Source organism: Schistocerca gregaria, chromosome 1 (genome assembly GCF_023897955.1).
Source record: "Schistocerca gregaria isolate iqSchGreg1 chromosome 1, iqSchGreg1.2, whole genome shotgun sequence".
Lineage (NCBI taxonomy): Eukaryota > Metazoa > Arthropoda > Insecta > Orthoptera > Acrididae > Schistocerca > Schistocerca gregaria.
The window spans coordinates 746,412,829-746,439,090 of NC_064920.1; the positions used below are offsets into that span (position 1 = coordinate 746,412,829).

The 26,262-nt window shown below is 40.8% G+C and overlaps 1 protein-coding gene across 1 annotated transcript in view; it reads right to left on the reverse strand.

The window, feature by feature from the left end:
* Positions 1-26,262, reverse strand: part of LOC126272408 (chymotrypsin-1-like) — a 108,500-nt gene that overhangs the window by 57,456 nt on the left and 24,782 nt on the right. The window contains exon 4 of the mRNA XM_049975281.1: positions 11,841-11,979. Coding sequence (XP_049831238.1) covers positions 11,841-11,979 — 139 coding nt within the window. The remainder of the gene's footprint in view (positions 1-11,840; positions 11,980-26,262) is intronic.

A 26,262-nucleotide genomic window follows, 5' to 3' on the forward strand; every position in this document is an offset into this window, starting at 1 on the left:
ACGTATCTATCTCTGTGGATGAATGTCGTTGCCAGAATTTACGTGTAGTAATGAACAGCTTATAGTCAAAATCATCGTGTCGGCGAGTCGCATATCGGTCATTGTTACGTCGTTTCGGCGGTTCCATCTCAAAATTCGATGTACTTTGCCAATTTCTTTCATAATCTCCAAAGTGCCCTGTGTTGTTATTTTGTGGCAGTCCCGTATTTTTATGTCCCTCTTCCCGTATTGGAATGCGAGTGTCCTCTGAAATACGTAATTCTTGTATTACCTGTGTCAACTGATCTTGTACTTCCCGGATTTCTCTTTGGTGTTGCGTATTAATTTGATTCTGATTTTGTTTGAATTTCCTAATTTGTTCGAACTCTTCTGTGTCATTAAAGACTACCGGTTTTGTGTCATTCAGATTATTACCTACCTTCGTAGATAAATTAGTGAACTGATCCGAAAGTTCGGCTACTTTCTCCGATAGTGAACACATTTCCTCAGTGTGTTTTTCTGAGCCAAGTTTCAGAGAGTCCATTTGTGTTGAAATCGAATCTACTGTGTCCTTTAAGTTTTATTGAGTTCTTGCAAGTTGCATAACCGAATCGGTGGATGCAACTGAGTCCATTTTAGCTTGCAAGGTGTCGTGATTTTCACGAAAAACAGTTTGCAATTCTTTTATGGCTGCATCGTGATTCTGTAATGAGTTTTCATGCCGCGAATAAATAGGTTGAAAATGCTCACAAATTTGTGTTTTTACGTCATTACAGATTTTTTGACACTTCGATTCAATGTTATGTAACTCAGTAGTTAAATCTTCACGTGTTTGTTCAAGTGTGGTGTCTAACTTCCGAAGATTATGTTCCATTCTGTCCAACTGTTGCTGTGTTTGTCTCTGATTTTGTTCCATTGTGTCTAAATTTTGAAGATTATGTTCCACTGTGTCTAACTTTTGAAGATTATGTTCCATTGTGTCCAACTGTTGCTGTGTTTGTCTCTGATTTTGTTCCATTGTGTCTAACTTTTGAAGATTTTGTCCCATTTGTTTCTGATTTTGTTCAAGCGTTGTGTCTAACTTTTGTAGCTTTTGTCCCATTTGTTGCATTAACTGTAATAACAGCGCACTGGTGTCTGAAACATGTTCCTCAGTGCTTCTCGGCAGTGCATTTGAAACGGCAATATTCGCATTTTGAAAAGCAGAAAATGTGTCTTGATTTATTTGAGAAAACGGTGAGGACGCATAATCTGAATCTACAGTATTTGCAAGATTGTGTCCTATCATTTCGGAATCCTGAGGCGAGCTGTTGCCGACCGATCGATCGATAACGCTTCCCTGTTCACTAATTGTTTCACTGCCTACACCATTATTTGCAACCCGCTCCATTTCCCTATGCGCTATTACCAAATTACTACTTTGAACATTAGTGAATTCATTACATGGTGACGTTAACACACTGCTTTCGTCTTCACTGTCATTTCTCAGTTTACTTTGGAGCCTAGTGTTACGTTTTTCACACGCCATTATTGTCACAATTTTTCGCACGACAACACAGAAAAACACAATTTGAAGAACAAAAAAAAAGAGAACACATTAATGTAGCACTGAAAATAATATCTAGTTAATTGCGAGCGCAGCTGCGAAATACTCCGTGCAACTCTACATGCATGCCACAACTGTTTTACTGTACAACAATGAAAGACTACAACTACAAAGGAATTCTCTGTATGATTACGCGCTAGCAATAAAAAAAATCTACATTAATTACACAAACTACAAGAAAAAATCAGAAGATTCCAGTGAGGTATCCTCGGCTAAGGGTCGACATATGAAACATCCCCTTAGAAAAACTTATACAAGACTGTGCTTAAACTGACACACAATATTTTTTTAGCGCAACGCAATCTGACTTTCAGTAATCCCTACAAGAGAATGGCCCTGACTAACATTAACCTATATGTTTCACAAATCACTTACCTCACAAAAATCTTCGTTACTCGAACTACTGCAATACAGCGAGCGCCACTACTGCCAGCTAACTAAAAGATTCAAACTACGGAAGTTCTAACTACTGATAGGCACTGTTAGCAAATGAAAGATTTTAATAGAGAACAAACAATGTATTTACCTTAATAGTCATCATATATATATATATATATATATATATATATATATATATATATATATATATATCTCAGTTCATGGCACCAATTCTTACAAATTTCAAAATTCCGCCATCTCTCTCCCCACGTCCACCACTGCTGGCGGCTCACCTCCAACTGCGCAACGCTACGCGCTGTTAGCATCCAGCTGCCGCTGCTCAACACTACAATGGCAGACAACAATGCAAACTAAACACAGACTGCGCATAGCACAGCCAGTGATTTTTCACAACGAGCGCTAAGCGGCATTACCAATAAGAAAACCTAAACAGCCTACTTACAGTTTCACTCTCTAGGAGCTTTGGCTCTCCTTATTGATTGTTCCACTGACTTAGTGGCAAGATCTGTTACTGTTACAGTTCACTGTAGTAGCGCCATTCTTTCAGCCTCGTTGTTAAACGCGATGAGCACACATTCTCTTACTGCTGCGGCTGGAGCGAATTGGAGTTGTACTGGGTACTACTGTAGCCAAGTATTCCTTACGGCCGTCCCGTTCTCCACTACACTCGGTGGCATAGTCCACGTTTCCTAGCTTTGTAACGTTGTGAATGACACCTTGCAAATTTCATTTATGCTAAATGTCAAGACTTTTCCCTCCATTTCACTTAAAGTTACAACTAATATGTCCTTTTATAATTCCGTTGGAATTTCTAAAACCATTGCGGAAAATCGCAACTAAACAATTACTGACGTTGGTGCGTCGAATTTATGAATCTGAAGATACACCATCAGACTTTCAGAAAATTGACAGTCACACATTACCGAAGATAGCGAGAGCAGGTCATTACGAGAACTGCTTCACAGCCAGTTTCGTGTCTCTCGCATCCAAGGTATTGAAACGAATAATATACAGAAGAATGTAGAAGAATCTGAGCTTCTATTAGATGCTGATCAGTTTGAACATAGGATAAAACCATCATAGACACAATTCTGACGTGCTTTATAATGAAAAAAGATGTTAACAAAAATCAAGGATTCGAATTTCTGAGGAAGATATGTGTAAGCTACAGGAAGAAGCGATTGTTATTCAGTATGTACAAGAAGCAAGAGAGAGAAACGGGAATTGAAAAGCAAGAAAGAAGTGCTGGGATTACAAAGAGTGCGAGAAAGGTATGTAGACTTCCGCCATTATTGTTTAGTCTATACCTGTAACAGGCAATATTGGAAGTGGAAGAGAGATTAGGAGTGGGGTGAAAATTCATAAAATGAGGGAAAATTGCAGGATTTGCTGAATGGAATGAGCACACACTTTGGACTGAGAGTAAACCAAAGAAAGTCGAAAGTAATGAAGAGCGGTAGAAATGATTTAGCAATAGACAACCTCAAAACTGGAAAATGTGGGACATGAAAAGCAGACCTACAGGGAGTTTCTGATCAACAGAAGTCTACAAGTCTCCATATGAGCCTTAATTTGGGAAAGAGATTTCTGAGAATGGACGTTTGCAGAGCACCATTCTACGGTAGTGATTCCCGGACTGTGGAGAAACTGGAAAAGAGAATTGAAGCATTCGGGTGTAACGCTACGAAAAAAATGTTGAAAGTTAGATGGCCTGATGAAATAAGAAACGAGGAACTTCTCCGCAGAATCAGTGAAGAAAAAAATGTATGGAAAACATCAATGAGAAGAAGGGGTATGATGATAGTAGTTGTGCTAAGACATCTAGGGGGGGGGGGGGTTATGGAGGGTGAAAACAGTATGGGAAGACAGTGACTGGAATATACTGAGCAAATAATTAAGAAAGTTATACGTGCTTCTACTTCGAAGAGATGAGGTCGGCGCAGGTGAGGAATTCACAGCAGACCACATGAAACTAATCTAGCGTCTGATGACAAGAAAATAAAAGATCATGATTAAAGCATTCGCAGCAGTTGTACAGTTATTTATTGACTGAAGTCTTTACATTACAAAGTTTCAGGGACTCAGCCCCATCTTCAAGTGTATTTACAAGTTAAAATTGTATCTATGAATTGCAAGACCGTAAACAAGGTAACAGTACTAGAGGAAAAAAGATAACTGTGGGCTGAGGGGGTCACATAAATCCACTTCACTGAACATGTAGGTCGAAGTGTCCTTATCAAAACTAATAATAAGACAACGTATCTGCCGGACATGGCTCGTCATAATGAATATCCAAATGCCCCCGCACAACAACCGACTTTCAACTGTAACTGACGTAAATCACCGAAACAAACCACGCCGTCCAAACAGGCCTTGAAGGCCGAACGGTACCGAGCGGCCGCCGTGTCATCCTCAGCCCTTAAGCGTCACCAGATGCGTATACGAAAGAACATGTAGTCAGCTCACTGCTCTCCGTTGTTACCTTTCCGCGACCGATAACTCGCTGAATTAAAATAAAAAAAAGCCAGGTTAGGCACTACGTGGGAGGCAGAAAGCTGGAAACACGAGGCAAAGCTTCCACGAAAAGTACAGCCTAAAATGTGAACTGGTTGTGCGTAACGTGCCACGTAGTTCAAATGTCAGTTCTTGCCATTTTTTGTGTTATCAGATTTTCCGTCTGGAGTACCTCTGGAGTACCGATTCTTTCGGAAGTGACGTGTTGATCACAGAAAAACTGGAAAATAAAAAAATAGAATCATCTGAAGTATGATGCTATAAAAAAATATTAGATATTAAGTGGGTCAGTGGGTCAACTGAAGACGGGCGTGGGGGAAAACAGCAAAGAACATTGCCCTGCTTATGTGGTGATTGGTCCATCAGCCAAGAATTTTATAGCCTGTCATATTCAAAAAATACCCCTCAACGCTGGAGTTTGTGTACCTAGACTCTGTATGTGTGACCATCCTTACAACGGAGCAGTGAAAACTGAAAATTTTTTCTACCTATTCGCACTAGGAGAAGGAGTAGAATCATAAGTTTGATTCCTGTAACCCAATGAACACATGCTTCTGTTGTGATTAAAAAGCAATAAAAGTAGGATTCTCTATTACTTTATCACATGAACTTTCATCTGAAATGTGCTATACTGTACGATACCGTGTAATGACGTACTATGTCCCAGGGGATAGTAAAAGTTAGAGGAGTTTAGTAATATGATTTAGACACATCGTAAGCCATTTTCACACTGCAGCTCTGGACCTACTTGTACCTTCAACGAACATATCGCCTGTCCTCCCATCCGTCACAGGATGGAATGAAAAGCGGACGCCATTGCTATCAGGAAAGGGCATTCTAAATAAGACACGGACATGGGAGCATTTTTTGAGAGATTGTCACCCGTCAGAAATGAGTCAGTGGTCTCACTGTAAAGTGGAAAAATCAGGTTAGCACTGTGTCCCATCTTTACGACGGTAGGCCAAATGAGTGACGTGGAATCACATTCTAAAGTCTATCGTTCGAATCTTTTTTTCTTCAACAATTCTTTATTGAACATAATGAGAATTACACACACGGAAGAATAGTGTTTTATCTATGCACCCAATTCTTCCACGTAATCTCCATCCCGTTCTATGGCCTTCTTCCAGCACGAAACAAGGGCGTGTATGCCCGGTCGGTACTAATGATAGATCTGGTGACGGAGCCAGTGCTCAGTGCATGAATGCTCGCCCTCAAAATGTCTTCCACGATTGGGATCCTTTAATGGCCCAAGTGGAAGTCCGAGGGGGCTAGGACAGGTGTGATAGTCGTGGATGGTGTCCCCTACCGCGGAAAGTCGTGGAGTTCTGCCAAACCGCCTTCTGCACACCTCACCCTCTGTGCCCTGCGACTAACTGTACTTCTGCTGACAGCAGCTGTTCCATAGGCTTTCCATTAGTGTTTGTGATTATTCCTAACTAATTCTTTCCCTGCAGAGACAAATTCAATGACGACACATTGCTTCTAAAGTACATCACCTATGGGGACCGATGACCTAAGCAGTTTGGTCCCTTAGGAATTCACACACACATATCGTACATCACCTACGTACGTCGGTTTGAAACTGTCCTGCAGCTGCGCTATCTGTCGGAAGTGACGGAAACTTGGTGCGCTCAGTCAGCAGACTTCAAGTAATACACACTTAACGCTTCGAATTCTTAGCATTGTTTTCAGCTGAGAAGAAAAAAGGCGGTGCATTACTCATTACTTTCTGGGCAACGCTCGTGCTTTCCGATGCAGGGCATAGTAGAGGCCCGTGAAGCTTCTTACACAAAGTGGACGGTTTGAAATAGAATATTTTCTGCATCAACATGACTGTATCCTGTATACAAAGAAAGAACGCTTACCTTGTGTTTCGAAGGACTTGCGAAGCAATGGCAGGTTTGAACAAAGATCCGACATGAACATCAGAGTCACTGATGCAGGCTGCCTGCAGCATCAGACGAAACGTCGGTAATTTTATCACATACGACGCTGTCACATACCAGGGAGAATTTTGTTGAAACTATCCCTGGCTGCTAAAACCTACGCTCTGTTATCGAACTTCTTTGAGTGTTTTAGAACGTCGGTCACATGTACATGGATTAGAAACCGCACAACGTGCTTTGATCGTTTTACAAGGAGAACGGAAAGACATTTCGCTTTAAGTATGTCAAAGTATTAATGGACTCGTTCCAAGATTATTAAATACTGTGCAACAGCAGGGAAAATAAATGTTACACACTATTAACAAACGGATGATGTACCTGGAACGAACGTAAAAGAGTCATGCGTCAATGGGAGGACGAGTGGTTGGAAGTGCATCTAGTGAAGACCCGCAACTCTGCCGTGGCGCACTTTCTTCCTGTCACGTAGGCGGCATGAGGTCCTGCTTACTCACATTTGCGTCGACGTTTTCTTGCCCTGGAGAGAGGACCCTCCAATATGTCGTACTTGTGGAGTACAGATCATGTTCTTAATGTGTAAACAATGTGACCGGATGGACCACGTTATTGTATGTGCTCAGATACTCAAAATTCCCAGTGCGGTTATTTTAACACCCAGGTATAGCACCTATCACCCTTTCTCAATTGTGTTACGGTATGTGGGATAGAGTGCTTGTGTGGGTCGCAACTAATGACATGCGAGTGAGCGAGTTAGTGTGCAACATTTTGTAGCTTAACTCCTCACTGTGTGATAACACTTTTATCGATTTTGTCCTGAGTCATTTTTTCATGTACTTGTAACAGCGCTGATAATCTAGTCGTTGAGGGCCCAGTTAATTTCAATTTACATTTGAAAAGAGTTACAGATGGAGGAATCGTACGTGTTGTTCATGTCGCGGTATGGAAATGTCCCTACCACGTGATTCAACAGAAACTGAACTACGTCCTCGTGCGCACAAGTGTGATATTTCGTTAGTGAGGATCCATTCATAGTAATTACAGAGAGTAATATGCTGAGTTTACGGAACAGATTTGCCCGTGAGTGCAAAAATTCTCTTCAGACTCTTTTTTTGACACATTAAAAGTAACAGATAGAAACTGACAATCATTTCTTGCTGTCAGAGGCCAATTTATTGCTAATCGCTTTTTACCTTTCGACTGCATTACGGCATTCCATCAACGATGGAAAATGTAAATGAAGTAATATGCAGTTTCTCAACATTTATGCTACACAGAAATGAATTGTTGATATGTAAACTTGTCATACGAAAAATGTTAACCCTTAACTGGAGAGGTGACGTATACCACGAGGTGGCGTCTCTGGCACCCTTATATCTAAACCGCGATTTAAGGCAAAATCATTTGAAATTTTTAATTTATGCTATATAACATTTATTATTACAATTATTTAAGTGTTGTTTAAATGTTTCTATTTTATTTTACAGGACTAAAAAAAGCCTGCAGCATTTTACTATTATCACACAAAAGCACATAATTTTGTGTGGTTCTTTTAAATAGTTTACATAGATTGACTGTTAGAATAGTGAATTTTCATTCCGAAAAACTATACAATCTCTTTAGCAAATAAATACAAAATAAAACTAAATTCCTGTGTTTAAGTTTGCGCTTAAAAATTCCACCCGATAGGTACAAAAAGAAAGTCTGTCAAATCGACATTCAATGCTGGGAACTACATTTTTATCACCACTCGGAAGACATTCGATTTTAACAGACACTTTAAGTATTTCATTGAAGAAACAGACAGATACCCATCACAACTTTCCTGAAGTTCTTCGTCTGAATGATACTCTTGTTCGATAGCAGAACTGTGATCACTGGCTAATGTAAAATCGTCATCTTTTTCTTTTATTTCTTGATCTATATCCCTGAGACCTTCCTCCATAGACCAACTAACAATTTCATCAAACACAGACACTTTAAGTATTTCATTGAAGAAACAGACAGATACCCATCACAACTTTCCTGAAGTTCTTCGTCTGAATGATACTCTTGTTCGATAGCAGAACTGTGATCACTGGCTAATGTAAAATCGTCATCTTTTTCTTTTATTTCTTGATCTATATCCCTGAGACCTTCCTCCATAGACCGACTAACAATTTCATCAAACTCGGTAAAGTTAAAAATGACACATTGTGCCAACACATTTTGAGCTATACGGTGCCGTACTGCAGAAAACAGGTACGTAGTTCACGAGGAGACTCCAATTCCTAACCGTAACACGTGTCAACAATAGACACAGAAGGTGATAATGCAACCGACAGCAAAACATCGTGGGCAATTTAAGAAGAACGAGCTCAAAAATTTTCGCGCGGTCTTTGAGACCACACCTCGTGAGTTAAGGGTTAAGGCTTTGGTGGTCACTCGTTGATCCTGTATTCCATTGCTGCAGCGGAAGTCCGTTTCAGGTAACCAGGAGAGAACAGTAGTGATTAGATTGAATGTTTCAAAAAGAGCCACCTGATTTGAAAACTGATATTTATTGACAAAAACATCCTAAAAACCTGGGATGAATTGCAAAATACTTACAGACTATTATAGTTTTACGTATGCTATTACAAATGCTCTACATGTCCACCAGAAAGAGTCTGAACAACGTCTAGCCGATAGCTAAATTCATAATACTGTACATAATATATCTGCCTTTACAAAAGTTATGGCTGCTGTTATTCTGTTCTTTTAATGTTCTGTGTATCGAGATAAAAGGGGAGAGAACACACTCTCCTTCACATATCCCCCGCAAGAAAAAATCGCAGAGGTCATGTCTGGTGATCTTGGAGGCCAAGAATGCAGGGCAGTGTCTCGGAGTGGTATACGCCATATCCAGCGTTGAAGAAAAATGGCACTGACAAACTGCAAAATTGGCTTTTTCCACAACTTCAGGAGGGCTCCGATGACTTCATTTTCCAATAGGATGGAGCTCCACTAAACTGGCACAACAACATACGATAGTTTCTCAATGAGACTCTGCCTCAACGCTGGACTGCACCACGGTTTCCCTAAACATTGCCATACATTCGTGGCCTCCAAGATCGCCGGACAAGACCCCATGGGATTTTTACTTGCGGGGATATGTGAAGCACAGTGTGTTCATCTCCCCTTTACCTCGTGACATATAAGAACAGAATAACGGCAATCATAACTTCTCTAAAAGTCATAACTTTCCTAAAAGCGTATCGGGATATTGTGTACAGTTTATGATAAATTTAACTATCGTCCAGATGTGGTTAGTGTTGTTGCTGATGTGGACACATAGAGCATTTGTAATAGCGTAGCTAAAACTGTAAGGTTTTATGAGTCTTTTACAATTCATCCCGTGTTTGTAGTTTACTTTTGTCAATAAAAATGTAGTTTTGAAATGAGGTCATTCTTTCTTAAATACTTTGTGTATACAGAAAGGCCCTCAGACACTGTCGTGGCAAGTACATAGAACTTACGCCTCTGGGCTCGTCTCTATCGGTAACCAGCAGTGGAGGGTGAATTTTTGACAATAACATCCACACGTGGTGTAGAAACGTCACAAGAACCATTAAACTAACGTCGGCCGTAGATCACTTGACGATAGCCAACAGACAATACTGAAAATCAATATTTCACAATTCTGAATTTGGTTTCTCAGGGTCTTGTCGCGATTATCTTTCGTTTCTTTAAACTTTATCCCTGTCAGCAAAAGCAAATGTGCACAAAAAATCAGTTTTGATAAGAAGACAAATCTCCCTCATCAGTTTTCACTTGCATTTCCTTAGGTTATGAAGGTTTATTTTCAAACTGATTATTTAGAACAAGGAGTTTCGCCACATACAGTGTACCATCTTCAGAGTGATTGCACTGTAAAGGTTATAAAAGTGCATGGCAATTAAAAAAGTCAATCTTTCGTAAAATTTAAAAAGATTAAACTAGAAAGGGGTGCTGTTCTAACCATTTTCTGGAAATAGCGACCCGCTGAGCAGCTGCATGTTGTCAAGACGATACTTGCTGCCTCGCGTTATACAGTGCTTGATAGCGCGCCAATTGGCTGCGTTACGTCAACTGGGACCTTACTTTACGTAAAAATATTTATGAAGTGCAAATGAACTATAAAACTAACCGTACAGTTACATGCATATAATTTTAAAAGTGCTGCTGTTTAAGTAAACAGAGTAGGTCATTAATAAAATTGCTTAAATTTAAATACAAGTGAACCAATATAAAAGGTTATGCGAACATTGAACGTCAGATGGTGGTCCTTGTTGGTACTTGAAGGCGACGGCGTTTCTATGGATATGGCGATATGTTGGTCGTTGCTTGCCAAAGTCCATTCTGTAGCACGCTGTTACTTAGGCTACGTTGTGTATTGCCTATTGGCATCCAGAGATGTACAACATGTAGACAACGTTGTTCCCATGGAGACTTGTCCAAGACCATGCTGTAGGATGATGTTGTCTAGACGTTATTGTATAGTGCCTATTGGCGTCCAAGATATATGTTGATTACTTGGTTCCCATAAAGACGTTGTCCCAAAAGCCGTTATGTATGTAGATTATGCGGTTCCCATGAAGACATTGTCCCGGTAGCTGTTACTTTGGTTGATTTACCGTTCTGCTCGAATTTTAAACTTTGTGCTTGGAGAATAACGTGATTTATAAAAGACTGGGAGAATTAGAAAACACTTGTGATAATTATAATGTGTGAGTAAATGAGTGTAGTATGAGGGCAAACACTTTTGAGACAATTAGTTACAATTTGTAATAAGAGCTATGTGGCTATGTCAGTCCTAAAATAAACACAATGATGTTTTGAAAAGTGTTTTTCACTGTAAAATATAGTATCGGTATTCGTAAAAAAATTTAGGAAATAAAATACAGAAAATATAAAAAAAGTGACGGAGTCGTTTGGTAAAAGCAAAATACGTAAAATCTAATAGGTTAAGTGAAACATTCTATAAAGCTTGTTAGTAAGCTTATTTTATGAGAAACCGAAGAACCAGCAATCCTCCCCACGTGATTTTTCTTTAAAAAAGCGATAAAGGTCGTTCCGTGAAACTTCAATTGTTCATTTAAGAGACTTGAACAATTACTTTTTCGGCGGATAAAGATTTCAAGCTCCGTGAGTGTGTTCAAGAGAAAAAGTTATATTTTTTTGACCCCAAGTGTTACTTACATCTTTCCTCCCTATTTATATCGACCATAATCAGTAAAATACCTGAGGTTTAACGAAAGAAATTTAAATGAGTGCCAGTCAGCAGATGTTCTCGAAAATCTATATGACAACTGTCACCATGGAATGAAACAATTTCGTCAAAGGTGTTACAGTGCAACATAATTCATTTTCATGCTAGGGTTTTTTATTGAGGAGAAAATAAAGAAAACCTTGATCACGATTCACTTTTCCAGACCTACTGGATGTTGTTATGTATCCACTCACGAAGGAAGCGACCCTCGTGAAGACGCTGGGCGGCGTGATGCCGCCACAGTGCTGGCTGAAGTCCACAGTGCACACCAGCTGCCCGTCCACGTACAGGGGACCGACAGAGTCGCCCTGGAAACAGATTCACTGCGTACAGTTGTTCCGATGGCAGTAACAATAAAAAGAAAATTTAAAACAATCTATTTTAGTACGCTAATTAAGCTCCTTCACGGCGTTATTATCATTATTGTCATTATTATTATTACATTGTTATTAGCGAATTTTGCCAGTTAATGAAAGGCTTTAAGGAAATAAACTTTTCTTTAGGTTTTTATCGTTGTTCTAATAGGCTTTTATTCTTTCCGAGAAGGCTTGCTCAAGTTCTTCCGACAACTTTGGTCGGCTATGAAATCTTCACGGGTTATCAGCCGAGAGGCGTCGTCTTCTAGTCGCAACATTTCAATGGATTGTGTAAGCATCATCTTCGCCTGGAGATGATGGACACCACTTGGCTGATAACCCGTGAAGATTTCATAGCTGAAATACACCGAGAAAGCCTGCAATCGCATATAATGTTGGTCTGTACCGTTTTTGTTTCCGTTGCTCTGATGCAACTTCCCCTTCGTCTACATTGTGTCTCAAGGAGTCTCTTTCCAAAATCTTGGTTGGCCTTATGTTTGCATTTTTGAGGTCCTTTCGAATTTCGTTCGACCAAGGCACTGAGTTCTTAAATAATGTTACATAGTCTATTAACCTTTTGGTCTGCCGCTTTCCTTGTAGTGTGTTGGGATGACCAAAGGACTTCATTCTCCTTTTCTTTATGTCAGTTTCGACATTTGAAATATTTTCTGTTGTTCTGATTTTTCTAATGATCTTTCTCTCTTCTTTCTTGATTTCTTCGAGTTCCTATTTTCTGATGCGTGTCAGTGTTTCGCTTGCGTAGAGGACTGTTGGTTTTATGACTATGTTGTAGTGGCGATTTTTTTTCCGTTTTGACACGGATTTTTTGTTCTAGGTGTTCAGGACTAACACCAACGCTTTTTTGACAGTTTGGAGGCGACTTCGCCGTGATATTTTTTCAAGGGCTGTCCGTTAGATGAATTCTCCGAGGTATTTAAAGTACGAGACCCTGTTGATTTTATAGTAGATTGTTTCAGGCTCGCAATTTCTATCTTAGAGCATAAGAATTCAGTTCTCTCATATGAGATTTATAACCGTACATTTTCTGCACATTCTTTACGTTCCTGTAGCTGTTTTACAGTTTCTTCGTCCTCAGTATCGCCAGATCATTCTTAAACGCGAGGTATGGCATGGAGAAGCTGTTTTGGGAAAGCCTTCTTTCTCACATTCGTCAATATCGATGTCTAGTACGTTATTGAACAGAATGAGAAAGAATCCAGGACAGCGATATTTCCTCTTCCAATATATCGACTCTTAGATGAAATATCGGAGCAAGAAATACCGCTGTCCCGAAAGCACACATGAAAGTTGGTGGAAGATTCTATGGGTAGGGAAAAGTTCAAGAAACATAAAGCACTTCTCATTCAAACTTTAGAACTGGAAGTCTTGGACATATTTTAGTGTATCTGAACTCATAACTGGTTTCGGATGTACAACCATGATCAAACCTTGTAATAGAACGACATGTGAGGTATAAAGTCGTAAACTGATCTGCTCATGACGCAAGGATAGAATCATTTATTTGTTCACAAAGATTAAGATGTGATCGAAACTGAAAATTCAACAGTTAATTTACATAACTAAGTCAACCGACTCCTCGAAAGGTCAAGGTGACCTCATTATAATATGAACTTTGTAAAAGATGTGCGTGTAGGCATATGTCTTTGCCTATAAAATGGTATAAAGTCAAAGATTTAGCAGCATGCACACTACTGCACACTCCTCACCATTTGACATGCAATACTATGAAGAAGGCGTCCTGTAAACGTTAAACTGGCATCAAATGTGCCACATCTTGAGTACGTAAATGATTTGCGTTCCAGTTCAACTGTTCAAAGTAACTCCATTTATATTCTGTATATAAAAAAGGTTATAATGTGGGTTTCTCAGTCAGCAGCTACTTTTCAATGTTGGTTGTTTCTGAGCTGAATGCACTGTGCCTCGTGTAAGAAGGAAATGTGTCTGCCAGCAAATGTCGGGACGCGACTGCGGCAGGATCGTGGCCCGTCTAGAGTGACGTTTACTGTTCCGCCATACTGCGAGTCGGTTTGGTCAGGATCCTGCTACCGCTACGTGAATGTGGAATCCATTGGCACTGGAGGGCCATGCTCAGCGTCATGCAGGATCTCAACGGCCACACGTGACTAGCGTCCAAGAGGAGAGAGTAAAGTTCACTCCACCTAGCACTATCGCGCAACCACACCATTTACATTGAATCAGCAAGTATGCTTATTTGAAGGAAGACAAATATCCACATGGAAAGTACGATGACTCAAGAGCACCACGTGCTGTCTCCATGGCAATGATTCTTACGTCTTCCCTCGACGCGCCAGCACAGAAGCGGACGGACGGTGGTGCATCCAACGACAACACTGGATGGAGGGTTGACACCAACTTGTCTCCTTAGAGGAATCTGCGCACAACATCCACAAGCTGCTTTTCTGAGGAGATCTAACGCTACCAGATCCCAGTCGTCATCTTCATACGGGCCTGGCAACTGGTGCAATAACACGAGGCGACATCGGGAATACAACACGGTCACCACCAGTTCACGCTGCCGGTAGTTTTGACAACAACCGCTACATTTAGAAGTCTTAAGGCCTGTGGATATGCCCTATTTTCGAGGTTTCCTTGACATTATCTTCCAACAAGAAACACCAACACCAAATGTTACCTAACTCAATAAAGAGGTTGTTCGGCTACTGCGCTGGTCAGAGCATTCTCCTGGTAAAACATTTAGTAGTGGGATGCCGAGAAACACACCACAATACACGAAGTAGCACAGACTGTCATCAGATCTCAGTTACGATTAGATGTCCAGCCAGGTTTGTGCTCCATTTGCTGTGTACTAAAATTCGCTTCCTGTATATCTGCAAACCAAATACAAATTTAATAACGCGTGATAGGTGAACTTTGTGGCCCACGACGTGGCAAATGGCACCGATAGATTGTTGTACGATGACACTGGCTTAGCTAAATATATTACTCTAGATAATAGTACCCACTAAAAATTAATTGCTGTAAGACATAAAAGACAAACTAGTGCAACACCTCAATAAAAATGTCTGTCTTGAAACTTTATCTACAGAATTGATACGTTATGAGTATAAAAATGTCTGTCTTGAAACTTTATCTACAGAATTGATACGTTATGAGCGTAAAAGCAATAGGAAAAGAGATAAAGAAACAATTACAATATGCAGATTGATGCTTCATGACAGCTCACAGTTTAATAACAGTCGAAAAGCGACGACCACCACAGAATTGGAAAGAATCGTTTAGTAACAGCACTATAACTTCCTGTTTAAATTGTGCGTTGTTCAACAAAATATATAGTAGAGAATATGTATTAAATGTGCAAGTGTTACACATGCAAATTTCATGTGATAAGATCATATGAGTGAAAGAGATTTAGAATTCTGAAGAGAAACGGAATTCCTCTTCTCAGTAATATGGTTTCATAAAAAATAAAGAAATTTGAATATAAACTGGGTTTAGCCAGTCTGCTGTCAAGAAACCAAATTACACAGGACGCCACATAAATTGGTTAACTTTAATGTTACGGCAACCAAGGAATAGCTGGAATTAGGAGACACTGGTACTGCTGAGGAGATACGGATCAGCGAGTGTTTATACACTAGGGATGAGACATCATTTCATATCTATTTGCGTGAGAAAAAGAAGGAAAAAAATATAGAGCTTAATGTAGCTACGTTGTCACAACGTACTCTTGTAAGAGTATCCACGTTTTTCAAAAATATAAGTATAATGTAACTATAATTTGGAGATCAATGGTTCACTCATAATTATTGATATTGGTAGTTTCCTCATTCTGTTAAGAAGATAAATGCAACTCAGAGCAGAGTATAGTGGATGCTGATTCAACAAGATTAGTGCACAGGACGCTTACGACTGGTACACGAAGACACTGAGAAGAAGTCTCCTTCTCAGAAGTGCCACGTTTCCTGCTAGACAAACGTTCAGTATTCCCCCTTTTGAAGAACTACAACGAATGCACCATGACACATACACAGATAATACTGATACATGTATATATGGGATTCAATGGAGGCTTTGCTACCCAACGAACTATAGAATCTGTGGGCTGTCTGAATATTATTACCGCAGCACATGTCGAGTTCTGGTCCAAACATTCACCAAATCAGAGTACAAAAACACACTCGTCTTAATATTGCTAAATGCTCTACTTTTTTCTACGAGTAGTTACATCGACCTCTGGAGACATACCATACTACCATAATTTATGATATGAGGAAAAGCAACTGTTTCGCGCAACGGTTATGTACGTCCACGTTATATGGTGCATCAACGTAGTGCCCTGCATTGTCTGATGCAGCTGGGCAAAGCGTGTATCATCGAATAAAATAATATAATTCAATATTAGCCTAACAACTTTACTTTTCGAAAGTCTAGATTTGTACCACATTTCTCAATAGTGATAGGAGTGGTCAGTTCGCAAGATGTGATAGCGTTGCATCGTATTAATATTTAAAATGTAGTGTGTTGAAACCTGTTCTCTCCATATCTTATGTTACTGACCTGGTAAATAGCATTAATGAGACTTTACTTGTAATTAAGTACAATGAAAAAACTATACATTCAGTCAGATCAGTAAGATTTCAAAGGGCTAAAGAGATAGACAACTAGCTTTCAGTTTTCAGAAATATAAGCTCGTGCACTCTAAAAGCGCTTAAAATTAGTACACTATGTGTAAAATATCACAGTCATAGTATGTGGGCAACAACAGATTGGCTAGAATTAGAATGATCAGAATGATGACTTGCTTTGAGTTGTAGGTAAGGCAGGACCGGTCATTGCCAGCATACTGGGAAAATGCAGCTAGTCTACAAAGGAAGTTGTTTACATAACACTAATGTGTCCTATCCTGAACATTTCTCAGATCTCTAAAATCCGTATTAAGTAGGTTTAACTGGAAGTATTGAACGTATACAAAGAAAGACGGCAACAATGGTCGTAGGTTTGTTAGACCTATAGGAGTCGTTACGAGAATGCCTAAAAACAATAGAACTTACTGCAAAATTTTATCAAATCTGTAGCTCTCAAATCACTTACATGAATGTCAGGACACAGAGATAAATCCTTGCCTATTGATTTACTGAACTGTTTTCAGTAAACCAATATTATTTTATAACAAGACAATTGGCTGCCTAGTGATGACTGGGTGCTGTGTGCTGTCCTTAGGTTAGTTAGGTTTAAGTAGTTCTAAGTTCTAGGGGACTGATGACCAAAGATGTTACGTCCCATAGTGCTCAGAGCCAAGACAATTGTTTTAACAAAATTACTCCATGTTCCCTTTACAACGGATATGTAACTGCTTTCTTGTACGTTGAATCTTCAAACTGCTGAGTGAACTGGCATTGAATGACGCATCCATTTGCTATGATACACATTGTCTCCGCCATTCAAGAACTCTGAGCAGCGAAACATTTTATTTAAAACAATCACCCTGTCAGAACTTGGTATTTCAGTGTGAGACATAAATTTACGTTTCAGAAAATAACATCTTTGTATCTCAGTTATCTGTGAATCACATTTTCGACCACTTATGTTAAACTCATCATCATCATCATCATTTCCTTGGGCCTTTGTCCCACTTCAACGCGGGGTCGGCCTTGTTGCTATGGATTTGGCGGAGGGTGGCTGGATGCACTTCCTGTCGCCACCCAGTACCCCTCGGGACAGAATTACTGTACCCCAGCTGTCTGCGTCTAGTGTAAGCCGTGAAATAGTGCGAACGTTTCCAAACGTCTGCAAGTCGTGTAACTGAGACAGAAAATGGTGACCTGCCCAGTATTCATCTAGGGGGACGTGGAAACCGTCTAGAAACCACATCCAGGCTGGCCGGCACACCGGCCCTCGTCGTTAATTCGCCAGGCGGGTTCGATCCGGGGCTGGCGCGCTTCCTGGAAGTAGCGCATTAGCGCCCTCGTTTAACGTGGTGGGTCGATCACTTTTCTGAAGCTAATAGAACTAATATTTCTTCCTACTTCTAATTTGAGTACTTTGATATAAGTTTGTATTTGTCCTATAACTTTCTTTATGTTAAAAAATGATGCTGTTCTAATTATTTACTCTTTATTTAGTTAGCATAGTACGAGTCCTGTACTAATGAAATTGGTTTTGTATAATTTGCCCCATAGGAAACAGTCAGGAGGCTGTACGTCAGATGACCTGGTCGGCGAACGGAACTGAGCCACATCATCTTCACCACTGCACTCAGTAGAGTGATGGCGAAGTTTGCTTAAGTGGTGACAAACATCAGTGGTCGAGTGAGGGTATTCTCCATTTAGTTGGATGATGAAATTCTCGAAGTCAGCAGTCAGTTGCGGAAACAACCACAATTGTAATACATGAAGTTAATGGGTACCCGTCATGATCTTCTCATAGAAGGAAACGTCCCAAACAGCTTCGTCAGTCAACGTTTTTACAGAAACAGTGGAAATTCGCAGCTCGACTAAAAAGCTTAACAGGGACATAGGATACAAGTTCAGCTCGGCATGGGATACAGTGCTGGTCATGTTAATATCACAGCGACGACAAAGAATGGTCGTACGAGAGACGACGGTGCTGTGGCGACATAGATATTCGATTGACAACGGCGACGATGGGCGGCCGACGCAGTACGATCGACAGCCTCTTCGCGTTCGTTTGTCTTCCGACAGATAGCGTAGCTGTCTCTTTCGCTACCGACCAGCGTGTCTGCGCCATTGGTCAACGAATTTAGCGCGTTAACGCCTGCTCAGTTTCTTCTCAGATTGTCACAAATAGGAGGCTCGGTCACAGCCTCAGCTTGCTACGAAAATGTAGAGTAAAATTTCGCTTCTCCCTCCTTTTACCACGTCCTACAGATCCTTGAACCCCATCCACTCTGCCTACCCTTCTGAATCTGATACTCTTCGCCACCCTCATTCCCTAACAACTTATAAAACTCCCCTCTCTCCTCTTCCATCTTGAACACCTCCAAATATTCTACATAACCCTTAAAATCGACACAACCCACCACATAGTCTTCCCCCTAATCACTGCTCCTGGTACTCTGGCGCGTCTGTACCACCATATTCACCCAACGCTATGTCTCCACACACTCTGCACATCCTCTCCCAACGAAATTTAAATCGCGTCCGTTACCTGACCATGAAATCTGCCCTGATGTAGTCGTTCTGTCAGATCTAATCGGAACCCACCCACCTCTCCCGCTCAGAGCTTCCATCCTCTCCAGTCCTCTCCACCCACACGCTAACGTTTAGTAAGAACGGCATGCCTCTTCACTCTCCCGCATTCGTCCTCCTAACATCCGGCCCCACAATCACCTTCTTACTCGTTACCCCAACCGTTAAGATCCCATGATAACCCTCTTCCTGGCAATGTGGGCCCAGTCGTCATTTCACTCATGTATGTCTCTATATTAATCAACCAGCACACCAGTGTTTTACTTCTTAACTTACGCGACTCTGCTTCCATCTTTTAACTTTTCTGAAACTTTCATTTGCCGTTTCATCTGTGCTAATCTTTCACTTAATCAACAAATCCGTTTTTTGTATATATCAAATTATGCAACTGAATCTCTGTCTTTTCATTATGTCACTCACTTCGTCAACCACCGTGTCCAGTTTTATAATATGCTTTAAACTTTTACTCTTCTATGGTGGCTTGCATCTGCTGACAGCCCAATCCCATCACATGGGGCGATGCGAATTAAATTACAATAAATGAAAAAAAACTACAGCTCCGGCGGTACGTTCGCCGCCGAAATACAGTGGAAACTCCCCGACGGTATACAGTGCCTCGCCCGAGAACTATATTTGCAATCAGTCCGTCGGGAAGGCCTCAAACAATGCTAACCTAAATATTAATGCCGGTAGAATTTAAATAACTCTTTGCAGCGGAGTAACTGTATGTGGCCCAGAAACAGGCTAACACTCCAGTGATTTACTGTTGCTACAGTTTTCAGTCGGAAGACTGGTTTGAAATAGCTCTCCATGCTTTTCTATACTGTGTCAGCTTCTTCATGTCCGAACAACTACTGCATCCTACATCCTTCTGAATTTGTTTACTTTATTAATCTCTTGGTCTTCATCTGCGATTTTTGCTCCTCACTTCCCTCCAATATTAAACTGGCGATCCCTAGATGTCTCAGAATGTGCCCTACGAACCTATCCCTTCTTCTAGTGAGAAAACGCCACAAGCTTACTTTCACTCTCCAGTTCTGTTTAGTTACGTGATCCATCCATCTAATCCTCGACATATTTCTGAAGTACTATATTTAAAAAGCTTCTATTCTCCTTTTGTCTAAACTATTTATCGTCCATGTTTCACTTTCATGTATGGCTACACTCCACACAAATACTTCAGAAAAAGGTTTGCTAACACTTAAATCTATATTCGATGTTCACAGTTTTCTCTTCTTCAAAAACGCTTTTCTTACCATAGCCAGACAACATTTTATCTCCTCTCTATTTTGCCCACCATCAGTAATTTTTATGCCCAAAGAATCAAAATGACCTATTACTTTAAGTATCTCCTTTCCTAATCCAATTCCCCTAGCATCACCTGATTTAGGTCAACTGCATATGGAGCGTCGCCTTGTTTCCAGCTGTTTGCTATACCAGCACAGCAAGACCATTTTGGATGATGTTGCAAGAGGAGATCAATCAATCAGACAGACAGTTCGGCCTGCAACTATTGAAAAGGCTGCGTTCCCCCTTCAGGAATCACACGTTAGTCTGGCCTATCGACAGATACCCGTTCATTGTGGTTGCACCTACGCTATGGCACCCGAGCGACGGCAAGGTCCGTAGTCATGGGGGGGATTGACGTGGGGCGAGAGCGTAGTTGAATTCATGTCGATATCTCGCCCCAATATTCTCCAAATAAGATTACGAAAACTTCCCCTTCGTAATAGTGCGTAAATGCGTTATCTTTATCGAGTTACATTCACCTTCAGAAACGTACTAAAAACTATCAAAATTCATGTTACAGGAAAATACAACTGTTTTTTGTAACTGACGTATAGCTCGACACTACGTGGTGTATCGCAGTAGTGTTCCAGATGCTCTGATGCAGTTGAGCAATAGGACGAGGAATTCCTGCTTATGCAAGACATCTTTTTTCTGTTTTGTTTCACCCAGACACGTTTCAGCGCTTTTTGTGCTATCTTAGTGGGTTATTTTTTATTTTCTAACTTACAAGATGCTACTGGACATTTATTTTGGCACCTATTGTGCTACACACTCTACAACCTGTCATGGTTTTGACATCATGGTGCTTTATCATATGTTGTTGGCGAAGTGAATAGGCTGAGTTAGTGACCTTTGGTCGCTTGGCACTGCACTTTCCCCGATTTTTCAAAACAAGTATTTTTCAGTATTTCCTTTAACTTGTCAAACAGTTTCTCGCACTCTTCAGATCAGATAAATTTGATGCCGTTTTCCAATACTTATTTAACACCTCGTGCTTTATACGCAAATCCTGTCAAGAATTTTTTATAACAGTTCATTAGGTCCAGGGAATCCCTGTTACTTAAATATCTCTCACCTCCTGTGTTCAACCGCAGATCAGTATTCACACGATCCTGATTAATTACCTGATCCTAGTAATTTACTTCTTCCAACACAGAGTGACACATTTTAGTACTCAGTGTTAAATGTGCAGCCCGTAACATCTTGAACACTTCCCTGAGATGCTGCCTACGTTCCTGCATATCCGTTGAAAAAAAAAGCGTTGTCGGCATACACTAAACATTGACGCAATATCAGTCCCTTCAACACTCCATTTTGACACATTCCACCTCTGCAATCAACATTTTGTTCATTATCTTTTACTGGGAACGCCTTTCGGCGGTTCTAGGGTTCTGTTTTAAGTTTAACGCTTGCTTATTATCATCCAGACCACCCCTACCATTATTACCATAATACTGCTTCTGGTTCATACCTCCCTACTTTTATTTCCACAAAATCGCTCATAGTCCCTACTACCCGTACAATTCCGTGGCTGGTGGCACTGTCTCTGCTCATCCCTCATACACAAACAATTAAATCACCTTATATCCGATGCAAACACATTTCGTCGAATTCTTTCCTCTCTCGCAGCATCAAATTCAAATTCCATTGCTAGCATAACTGCCTCATGAAGATCCCTAAAGGAACAAGTGCGGATCCTCCTCGACACTTCTGGTTCTAAATCCCTGTTCGTTTTCCTAAAACATCTTGTAGTGTACCTCATCACTCTGCGTCAATTAATACTTATGCTTATATTTTTTTCTGATTCTGTCTTCAAGGTTCTCCACAGATTTATTAGGTCGCTTGGAAATTGCACTCAACTGGTCATGGAAAAACCTCGAAGTATTCCGCTTCTTACCGTATATCTTTGCACCAATCCTTGCCTGAGCTGCTGAAAATTTTCCACCTTGTGCATCATACAAAGGACTTTGCTCCTCCCGACAGGCGCAATCTTGCGATTTCCAACAATTGATTTTACGACCAACCCTCTATGTAACTGCTGACAAGAGATTCTCCACAAATGGTAGCACGTCCTCGGATGCCCTACTGGAAAAGGGAGCAGGAAGATTCGCAATAGCTGGATATATTTCATGATTCCGCGATTTCAACCACCCCAATCCCTCATTCTTCTCTGCTAGCCTCTTATTCACAAAATTGTTCTCTGGCATCTTATTAACTAATGATTAGATAGCTTCCTCACCGGTGAAACGTTGTGTCTCTGGTTTCCCAATTGCATTACCTTTGTCATATTTACAAATTCAACAACGACAACCCAACAGGAAGAAGAACTCAACATTTATCAGGCTTTATCACTAACATACTTAATTTTAAAGTCTAATCATGAGCCACCTGGATCCCTCATTGTCTTGATATATGACCAAAATGACGAAACTTAAAATAAGCAACTGCCACCCCTTCAACGCATGGGACAGAACGCCCCAGTAAATAACTCTACACGTTCCTCAGGGTCCATAGTTATCTTTAAAATGGGAGACATCCACTGGTTTTTCCGGCTCCACATAAATTTTGCAGTTATAGTGACCCCTAACTTCCGACCACCATGATGTTCACCAAAACACACACACCCCACTACAAAGATACTGTAGGGTGTGGTACGAACGTCATGCTGCAAGGGGTGGTAAGCACTCCGTTGTCCACAGGTCGCGAAGTCAGTTCCCCCTACACCACTCGGTAGGGGAGGGGCCAATTTCTGGCGCCACTCAGCAGGGTGCGATGTGGAGTGATGGGCTGGTTGGGCCCAGTGACTGACTGATGGTAGAGATAAATGTTTTATTGCATCTCATTTCCACATCTCATCGTTGACAGTGTGAGGTAGTCTCTGGGTGTGGTAGGCCAACACGCAGTAGGGGGCAGGAGGCACTCAGCAGGCTTCAGCCTCAGTGAAGAGTTTCATGCATCAGCGCCTTGCTGCTGGCGTCAGACATAGCAGCGGCTGGTAGTCTGCAAGAGGCTAGGCCCAGTCATTGGCACGTTTCTTCCTCTTGCTATAACTGTGTTCTGTGGTTAAGCACCTGCACCCAGGCGACTCAGGCCTGGCTCACATCCATCACAGTGACGAGGGAAGACTGCCGTGCATAGGACATGACCCACTGTCTGCTGCCATGAGTCTTGCTGGTAGGCACGGATGACAAGTCAACGGCGCTGTTGCACTAGTCCCACAGGTGGCGACTTAGTGGAGAAGGAAGCTGGCCAGACCTGTTCTCGAACCACAGCTGCAGCTGGTGGAGCCTAGTGATCTCATCGTCTGGCGTGGCCCTGGAATCGAGGTGGTGCTCCGGGGCTCCTAATCAATCTGCTTCAAAGTTCACAAGTAATTATAAGCCTCTTGGGCATCTATGTTGCTCTGTTGTCCCATCATGTAGCTCATAAAATGGTTCCTGCCATGGTCTGGTGACGACTCTTGCCCGCTCCAGCCATTATTCCATCACAATGCAGCGTTTTCAAAAGATGTGGTCAGGCCTCTTCACAGTCTTTGTGCATACTTGTTGCTATATCCTGATCACGCAACACGATGCTTACTGGTCACAGTCAGCTAACATCACACTTTAAAGTAACTTTTTTACAAATTCCAACACGTTTCCCTGAAACTAGGCAGTGACACTACAATGACTTCTCTCACGAGACCTTGAGAGTACTGATCATGAAGAACCTGAAAGAGAAGATACAGGCCCTCAAGTTATATTTTGATTCAATTTTTCTATAAAGCATCTTATGACGACAGTCATTTATGGATAACTAGCTGGTATGTATTTACACAATTTCTATTAGTCTATCTCCTCTGCCCCCTAACTTGCCTGTCTGGTCTGTCACCCCCATCTGTTCATCTCCTTCTACCCCCTCTCTCTGTACACCTCCTTCTCTCCCAGTCTATGTCCTCCTCCCTTCTCTCTCTATTCATTTCCTCTTGCTTGTCTCTCTCCATCTCCTCCTCTCCCAGTCCATTTCCTTCTCTATTCTCTCTATCATTTTTTCTCTTTCTCTGACCATTTTCCATTTCACTCTCTCTGTCCATCACTTTCTCACCCATATCTCCTCTCTCTCTCGCCTTCTATTCATGCATTTCACCCCCTATTCTCTCATCATCTTACCACCCCAACTCAGGAAGAGTTCTTATACCCACAGTAAGTAATAGGTATATCAAATTTGTTGAAATTGATCCAGGTGTTTATGAAAGCTTTTTATCTGTAGCTTTGCCTGCAGACGCGTATGTCACTTATATTTAAGGTATTTCCAAATATTTGTCTCATATTTTACCTGCATCTCTGGCTAATTTCACTCTGCAGTTTCGTTTTCACGTTTATCAATGTTTACGTCATACCTTCTGAACTACGTGTCCTATAGTGATATAACTTTGCAGGTATATTCAGCGGCATATGTGGATATCGTCTTCGAAATATGTTGACAATAGTTTTAATAGAAATGAAGCAATAAATTCACACGTTATACCTGATGTCACAATTTTACTGCATGAACAGCGAAAAAGTAGTAAGCGATAAACCTTTTTCCTTTCATAATTTTGTGTGGGTTATCAGCGAGGAAAAGTTTCGTAAAGGTTTGAAACAACGTGTTCAGTTTGAAGTAGTAAGCGATAAACTTTTTTTCCTTTCATAATTTTGTGTTTGTTATCAGCGAGGAAAAGTTTCGTAAAGGTTTGAAACAACGTGTTCAGTTTGTCGCAAGTCAATAAGTGCTCTCATTATCAAATACTGCTTGAATAAAATCTGTGTGTTGGAGCGTCCTGGACTACACACCACCCCTTTGATAGGTAGGTGTTTCTTGTTCCTATAACGATTTTCTCCAGACTGTAAGGGATATTTGTACCCAGTTCGGTAGAAAATCACTCCAGTGGTTTAGGAGGAGGTGCGGAACATGCATACACACATACATATATACCTGTATGACAGTTTTGTAATACATATGGGTTAAATTATCTGTATAGGGACTTGATGCACGTTGATTAAGAACATTTTGATCCACTCACGCTTGATTTATCAATATAAAACAACTTCGCGACTAAAGTGACGTAACATCTGATTTGGTTGCGATAGTATATTTTATTTCCTTGAGTTAACTACAAGAGAAACAGGTTGGAAAATATATAATTACTGTGACATTACGATCGTTCTATGTGTGTTTGGTCTTTCGCTTAGTGTCCAGACTAATAATGACTTTACGAGTCTTTACTCGGGTGGCTTGGTGGATCTGATACGGGACTCAAGGAGTCTAGAACGGAGAACACATCGTGTTATCGTGGTTCGCACTTCACTGACAGGTGCAGAAGTAATTACAGGTGTCCCTCAGGGAAGTGTGTTGGGATCTATGCTGTTCACTGTTCACGTTTTAATGACATGTTACACTATATTAACAATAAAGTCATATATTTAAGAATTGGCATTTATCTGTAGTTATGTACACTGAAAACACACTACCTTCAGTAAGATCAGTAAGATTTGAAAGAGCTGTTCAGAAATACAATGGCAAAACGTAGAAAAGTAGCATCATAACACCAGTGAGAGATAATTTATGTGTGGTAATGGATGGCATGAATTACAATGTTCACATCGACTGACTCGTAGGAAAAGCTGTTTTAGTTTCCTTGGGAAAGTGCAGTTAGTCTACAAAGGAAGCTGCTTAGACAACACTCTTCTGTCCTATCCGAGAAATCTTCTCTGGT